The 8,957-nt window shown below is 40.8% G+C and overlaps 1 protein-coding gene across 1 annotated transcript in view; it reads right to left on the bottom strand.

The window, feature by feature from the left end:
• Nucleotides 1-7,682: 7,682 nt before the first annotated feature.
• LOC308703076 (stonustoxin subunit beta-like) overlaps nucleotides 7,683-8,957 on the bottom strand; it is a 271,258-nt gene continuing 269,983 nt past the window's right edge. Inside the window, exons 6-7 of the mRNA XM_081386344.1 lie at nucleotides 8,602-8,640; nucleotides 7,683-8,386 (exon numbers count right to left, since the gene is read on the bottom strand). Of these exons, the coding sequence (XP_081242470.1) occupies nucleotides 7,848-8,386; nucleotides 8,602-8,640 (578 nt within the window). The 3' untranslated portion in view covers nucleotides 7,683-7,847. The remainder of the gene's footprint in view (nucleotides 8,387-8,601; nucleotides 8,641-8,957) is intronic.

Below are 8,957 nucleotides of genomic sequence, written 5' to 3'. Positions count from 1 at the left end.
AATAGAAACAAACAATTGAATTACAAATAGGACAAATATATACAATAGAACAAAGAAAGGCTACAAATGAAATAAACAGTGTTTTTAGAGTTTTTCGGGTAGATCTAACAGGTACAGAAATTTGAATAAAGTAATCAAATGTGAAAAAAAGCATATTCATTACTGTATGAATTATATATAGATGGATATTTTTCTAAAGTTGAAAAGGGTAGCCTATTTAGTCAAGAGCAGTGAGTAATTTCTTTGTCCTTTGTTTGATTAACATTAAAACACAGAAGCAGGTTTATCAAACTGCTGCCCCTTTAAGACCGAGCGCACGGACCGCATTTGAACATGCTACATTCATTTGAGATATAAACGACTTTGTTTACTATAGGATACTCACCAAGACGGGCGTTATTACATAGTTGTGTGTGAATTCGTCCGTACAAGCGCAAGACGTGAAAGACAATTTAATTCAGTATTCTCGCGCTGAGACGCTGGTTTGAGGGGCGAGCGCTTTCTGATGTTTGTGTTCATGGAAGTTCTTGACCTCTGCACACGTCCTGTAATAATGTAGGGAACCACTCGTTATACTTCAGTCAGGTAACAGTTCATGTTTTACTTTACTTACATATACGATTTAGTTTTCATCCAAATAACATGTGCTGCTGAGTGAACGATCAGCAATCAAGAGCATTCAACAGAAGTGCACTTCTCACTCTCAGTCTCTCTCTCTCTCTCGTCAGTTAACGTTAATAATAAGCTAAAGCTACATGCCTCGTTTAATTTCGTTGCCATTGACATCGGACTGAACAAACTTTCCACTGTTGTCTGTTTAAAGGGATGTGCTCGACCAGCTCGTGCGTCTATGACTCAGTTCACCTTGTCAAAGCACTCGCGGCGGCCAGTTTCGTTTTGCAAAATGTACGTGGTATCGGTGCGTGGTATCGGCAAATTTTTATGAGTACGAGTATATGAGGACAGTATCGGCCCGATGCCAGTATCGGTATCGGCCCGATGCCAGTATCGGTATCGGGCCATCCCTATTCGGAATAACCCGTTTACATGCGTGAGCAGAGAGAGTTACTCCTGTATACATGGAATTTGTAATCAATTGGCAATATCTCGATGTAAACTGCGACGCACGGTTAGCGTCTGGATGTACGGACAACCTTAAGATGAAATATGCGTCATTTCCGATTCTTCTTCCTGTATCCAAAGACGACATCAACAACAGCAGCACGCGGATAATGAATAGTTCGGGGCAGATAGTGATCGCCTTTGTTTGCGCTTTCCTCCTCGCTCCAAAAGTGTGGTACTGTGCTGCGTCTCGCCATGTTTACCTCTACGTTTTCTTCTGGTATACTGCACGCGGGGTTTTGTATGCGCCGTCTCTCCTCAAAAGACCAAGATTCATTGCGAATAGAACATGCGCAGAACACGAATCAATGTTCCTTTTGATGGGGATATGCCGATACGCGTTTACATAACCAAATATTCAGGTTAGAAAAGGGGTACCCCAGGTATAATATACGGGTTTCTAAAAACCGGGATATGAGCATATCCGTGTTTTTGCCGGTGTTTACATGGCCGTGCGCGACCGGGTCATTGCTAATATTCCGGTTTTGAATGGGTTATTGGCTGCATGTAAACGTAGTCATTGATCCTAATATATTTTCCTTTTCTCCAATGATCATTTCAGGCCAAGTGACAATGTAAAAATCACTGTTTGATTGACAGTGTAATTCCATTTATAGGTAGAGTGCAAATTAATTTCTCTTGCAATATAGATGCTGACATAAATACTAGGGCTGCCCTCGACTAAAGTTTTTTTCTAGTCGACTAGTAGTCGTTCATTTTAAGCTATTGGCTATATAAAGATTTAAAAAAAATTAATACTTTTAATATCAGGACTTTTTGAGGTAATATGTGAAGTTGAACTCAATAAAAGTTGAATTCAGCAATTGTAATGTGAATTAATGTGTTGAAGCTCAATTAGTAGTAGATTTTGTTTTATTTTTTATAAGTATCAGGTGAATGAGTAGCAGCTGATGCTGGGAGGTTGGCCGAAAAATTACAATTCTAGAAAGAATAGTTTGAAGTGGAAAGGTTTAAATGTTTGACTTGTGGGTATGAAATGGGTTGGAAAATTCCCAGACAATAATTTACTACTTGCATGCAATCCTTTGATGTTGAGGTGCAATTTACTACTTGCATGCAATCCTTTGATGTTGTCTTGTGTCAGAAGGAGACTGTCTAAACAAACATTGTAATAATTTATTGATATTTTCAGCTGCAGAGATTTAAGCTATTGGTCAACTAATCGCATTTTTATATTAATAAGCCTTAACTCATAATAATGAGCCTTAAATTGCCTATATAATACATAGCCTAATTAGAGATCAAGCGCACACTTAAAGTTCCACAGCGCACAAAAATAATGATTGAGTGTGTCTTGTGTCAGAAGGAGACTGTCTAAACAAACATTGTAATAATTTATTGATATTTTCAGCTGCAGAGATTTAAGTCGATGATGCGGACTCGTCATCTCCACAGTGACGCGCGTTTCATACGGATTACATAATCTGAGTATTTATTTTCCACTTGAATTGATTCGTTTAAAAGCAGACATTTCAAGCTTTCTATAGATATATTTCTCACGTGTGTGTGAGGCGAGTATACGCTGAGTTTCGGCTCATTTCTGTGACGCTCAAGTTCACTGAGACAGCAGAAAGCACATCCTGGTTGTTTTCATTATTTTACAAAGCACAACATTTTGTAGTTATTATGAGTTTACAGAAATAAAAGTTGAACCTTTACAGTTTGCATTACTCTAATCTGTATGAATAAAATGACAGTATTGAAAGTTAAATGATCGCGCCGGCGCCGGTATGTCCTGTGACTAACTGACTAATAAAAGACCTAATAAATGATAATAATAACCAGACCTAATAAATACTGATAATAGGATTCAGAACTTCGGATTGGAATTCCAGCACACACTTTATCATTTCAATTGTTTTTTTCTGTCCACTTTTAGGTAAAAGTACCCAGAAGACACCCTGGCAGCAGACAGAGGTGCAGGTGGTGGGAAAGGCACATGAAGCGATTCATCACATCGCTCACTGTACCAGCAAAGAGCGACTGTGACAAATGTTTGGAAGACCGTAAAGTTTTACATTTATAATCGCATTACAGCTTACAAAAAAGCAACACATTTAGGCTATAGAATAACTTTGTTGTTCGGCCAATGATTTCCGACAGGAGGCCTTCATCACAGTCATAAAACATACGGCAAACAGCATTTCAAATAGTGTCATGTTTGCACTGTTTTATGATGACCGTGATGAAGGCCTCCAGCCAGAAAGCATTGGTCGAACAATAAAGTTGTTCTAAAGTTGTAGTTTGTTTGAATTCACATGTCTGTGAAAGGAAGCATGTGTGAAAGATAAAGATTTAAAAAAAATTAATACTTTTAATATCAGGACTTTTTGAGGTAATATGTGAAGTTGAACTCAATAAAAGTTGAATTCAGCAATTGTAATGTGAATTAATGTGTTGAAGCTCAATTAGTAGTAGATTTTGTTTTATTTTTTATAAGTATCAGGTGAATGAGTAGCAGCTGATGCTGGGAGGTTGGCCGAAAAATTACAATTCTAGAAAGAATAGTTTGAAGTGGAAAGGTTTAAATGTTTGACTTGTGGGTATGAAATGGGTTGGAAAATTCCCAGACAATAATTTACTACTTGCATGCAATCCTTTGATGTTGAGGTGAAAAGTTCTCCATTCACATATAATCCACTTCTTGCATGCAATCCTTTGATGTTGAGGTGAAAAGTTCTCCATTCACATATAATCCACTTCAATCACACTAATATTCCAATCAATTGTAAGAACAATCAATCGATCCAAACAAATATTCTGCATGTTGAGGAGATGATTACAAGCACAACACTAGGGCCTGGTTTCACAGACAGGATTTAGATTAAACCAGGATTAGGCCTTTAGTTCAGTTAGGACATTTAAGTAGCTTTTATAAACGTGTCTTAGAAATAAGCATTACTGGTGTGCATCTTGAGACAAAACAATGGCACTTGGACACAAAGGACTTAATTTAAGATGTGTTTTCAGTTAAAATGGCTTAAAAACACCTGGTCTGTGAAACTGGCCATAGGTGTTCTATGCAAGAGTGAAGCTTGGTTGTAGATTGAACCCATTTTTAAGGGCAAATGGACAAATGCAATCTGAGGAATTACTTTGTATAAATGCCCATTATTTGTCATTAGTAATATATTTCTTGTTCTATCTAGGTCCCCACAAATCAAAAGGGGAAGTTGTGTGAATTATGCAAATTAAGTCCCCACAAATCAAATGGGAGGTTGTGTGAATTATGCAAATTAGGTCCCCACAAATCTAATGGGAGGTTGTGTGAATTATGCAAATATTATGCAAAGTATGTCCCAATAAAACATGTCCACTCGATTTTTCAAAAGTCCCCATAACGCATGTTCAAATCATTACTTCATCAATTCAGATATCTGAAGGCGTGTATAAGTTATCAAAGCTATGGTAAGTATCCCTAATTTTTTTCATACCTCTAGAACCTTTAGAAAGGGTGGTCCCCACAAGTGATGATCATAAAGTTGGTCCCCATTCAGCATGGAAACCAGTGTGTGTGTGTGTGACATCATGACGCCTCTCATCTCGTCCAAAGGAGCATCATCAGGATCTTCTGTGGTTTTTAACCCTTAACTGACTTCTACATGATTGTGAATCTACTGTGAAACTAAATGAAGCTGATCTTCATCAACACACACAGAGCTTGAGAAAAGCACAGACTATATGAGGAAGACACACACCGTCACACACACTGATGACTATATGAGGAAGACACACACCGTCACACACACTGATGACTATATGAGGAAGACACACACCGTCACACACACACTGATGACTATATGAGGAAGACACACACCGTCACACACACTGATGACTATATGAGGAAGACACACACCGTCACACACACTGATGACTATATGAGGAAGACACACACCGTCACACACACACTGATGACTATATGAGGAAGACACACACCGTCACACACACTGATGACTATATGAGGAAGACACACACCGTCACACACACACTGATGTCTATATGAGGAAGACACACACCGTCACACACACACTGATGTCTATATGAGGAAGACACACACCGTCACACACACTGATGTCTATATGAGGAAGACACACACCGTCACACACACTGATGTCTATATGAGGAAGACACACACCGTCACACACACTGATGTCTATATGAGGAAGACACACACCGTCACACACACTGATGTCTATATGAGGAAGACACACACCGTCAAACACTGATGACTATATGAGGAAGACACACACCGTCACACACACTGATGACTATATGAGGAAGACACACCGTCACACACACTGATGTCTACATGAGTAAGACACACACCGTCACACACACTGATGTCTACATGAGGAAGACACACACCATCACACACACACTGATGACTATATGAGGAAGACACACACCGTCACACACACTGATGACTATATGAGGAAGACACACACCGTCACACACACTGATGACTATATGAGGAAGACACACACCGTCACACACACACTGATGACTATATGAGGAAGACACACACCGTCACACACACTGATGACTATATGAGGAAGACACACACCGTCACACACACACTGATGTCTATATGAGGAAGACACACACCGTCACACACACACTGATGTCTATATGAGGAAGACACACACCGTCACACACACTGATGTCTATATGAGGAAGACACACACCGTCACACACACTGATGTCTATATGAGGAAGACACACACCGTCACACACACTGATGTCTATATGAGGAAGACACACACCGTCACACACACTGATGTCTATATGAGGAAGACACACACCGTCACACACACTGATGACTATATGAGGAAGACACACACCGTCACACACACTGATGACTATATGAGGAAGACACACCGTCACACACACTGATGTCTACATGAGTAAGACACACACCGTCACACACACTGATGTCTACATGAGGAAGACACACACCATCACACACACACTGATGACTATATGAGGAAGACACACACCGTCACACACACTGATGACTATATGAGGAAGACACACACCGTCACACACACTGATGTCTATATGAGGAAGACACACACCTTCACACACACTGATGTCTATATGAGGAAGACACACACCGTCACACACACTGATGTCTATATGAGGAAGACACACACCGTCACACACACTGATGACTATATGAGGAAGACACACACCGTCACACACACTGATGTCTATATGAGGAAGACACACACCATCACACACACTGATGACTATATGAGGAAGACACACACCGTCACACACACTGATGACTATATGAGGAAGACACACACCATCACACACACACTGATGTCTATATGAGGAAGACACACACCGTCACACACACTGATGACTATATGAGGAAGACACACACCGTCACACACACTGATGTCTATATGAGGAAGACACACACCGTCACACACACTGATGACTATATGAGGAAGACACACACCGTCACACACACTGATGTCTATATGAGGAAGACACACACCGTCACACACACTGATGACTATATGAGGAAGACACACACCGTCACACACACTGATGACTATATGAGGAAGACACACACCGTCACACACACTGATGTCTATATGAGGAAGACACACACCGTCACACACACTGATGAGTATATGAGGAAGACACACACCGTCACACACACTGATGACTATATGAGGAAGACACACACCGTCACACACACTGATGAATATATGAGGAAGAGACACACCGTCACACACACTGATGACTATATGAGGAAGACACACACCGTCACACACACACTGATGAGTATATGAGGAAGACACACACCGTCACACACACTGATGTCTATATGAGGAAGACACACACCGTCACACACACTGATGTCTATATGAGGAAGACACACACCGTCACACACACTGATGTCTATATGAGGAAGACACACACCGTCACACACACACTGATGACTATATGAGGAAGACACACACCGTCACACACACACTGATGACTATATGAGGAAGACACACACCGTCTCACACACACTGATGACTATATGAGGAAGACACACACCGTCACACACACTGATGTCTATATGAGGAAGACACACCGTCACACACACTGATGTCTATATGATGAAGACACACACCGTCACACACACTGATGACTATATGAGGAAGACACACACCGTCACACACACTGATGACTATATGAGGAAGATACACACCGTCACACACACTGATGACTATATGAGGAAGACACACACCGTCACACACACTGATGTCTATATGAGGAAGACACACACCGTCACACACACTGATGACTATATGAGGAAGACACACACCGTCACACACACTGATGACTATATGAGGAAGACACACACCGTCACACACACTGATGTCTATATGAGGAAGACACACACCGTCACACACACTGATGACTATATGAGGAAGACACACACCGTCACACACACTGATGTCTATATGAGGAAGACACACACCGTCACACACACTGATGACTATATGAGGAAGACACACACCGTCACACACACACTGATGTCTATATGAGGGTTTATTACACAGTTATTCTGACATGATATTTCAGGTACAGAAGTTCAGCTGTTATTAATGTAATGAAGAGAGAATAAGAGACTCTAGAACATCATCTCACTGTTACTGATTTATCATGAAGCTCAAAGCATTATGGGTAGAGTCTCTCTACAGTCTAGTCTCATTCATCAACAGTTTCAATGATGCACCAATAACCCCAAACCCCGGATAGAGCGGCTGAGTGAATGTGGTCTCCTCTGTGTGGATGAGTCTCATAGTGTCTCCGTCGACGCTGTAGAAGGACATAATTCCTGCACTGTGATCCACATACACTCCTACTCTCCTGCTGCTGAACACTACATAGTGACGAGTCTCTATGCCATTGTGTTTAAAGTAGTACATGATGTCAAAGCAGAACAAACTCCAGGACTGAGCATTACCTCCAAACTTACACTCATTACCCCATCCCTTCCTGCTGATGCTCTTATATGACACTGATATAAACACACCATACCCACTCCACTCAATCTCCCAGTAAGAGCGTCCTCTCACACTCTCTCTACACAGCACCTGCCACACATCAAATCTGTCTGGATGATCAGGATAGGGCTGAAGCTCTGTGTCAATGTTACTAATCACTCTGTTCCCCTCAGACAGACGGAGGACTTTACTCGCTGTGTTCGGATCCAGAGTGAGCTGACGGGAATCTGATGGAGATAAAACACATCACAATCAGGAGTTATGAATCTGATCTTCTAATGAATCTGAACTCTTCATGTTCAGTATATCAGCAGTGTCTCAGTGCAGTTTAATCATCATTCACATGATCAACTCTAAAACTCTTCTGTCATGTGTTCTTTCAGCTTCTCCAGGAAGAACATGAACACACTCAGTGAGTTTCTCTGCTTGTTTTCTGACTTACACTGAAGGAAGTCGCTCCTGGTCTTGGGAACATCTGTGGCTGTGGAAATCAACAGACATGAAGAGTGTGATTATCATGTCCAGAGAAAGTGATCCTATTTAAATGTGTGATTTTAACAGTAAATATCAAAAGTTTCCTTCATGTTCACAAATGCATTGCTGTCATCAATAGTGTCTACTTAAAGTCACAGAGTATGGAGATTTAATGTCAGATATACTGGTTTTAATTATTGGCTTAAAGCACGTTCAACTCGTTCAAGTATTTGCAATAAGACAAGCTGACAACAGAGAATACGGTGAGTTGTGTTGTCTGTAATATTGCTGTCATGATGTGGTGAACTAATTCATACAGTATAT

This window comes from Scardinius erythrophthalmus (assembly GCF_964197995.2).
Source record: "Scardinius erythrophthalmus genome assembly, chromosome: 15".
In the NCBI taxonomy this organism is placed as follows: Eukaryota; Metazoa; Chordata; class Actinopteri; order Cypriniformes; family Leuciscidae; genus Scardinius; species Scardinius erythrophthalmus.
This window is presented reverse-complemented; position numbering and strand designations above follow the sequence as displayed.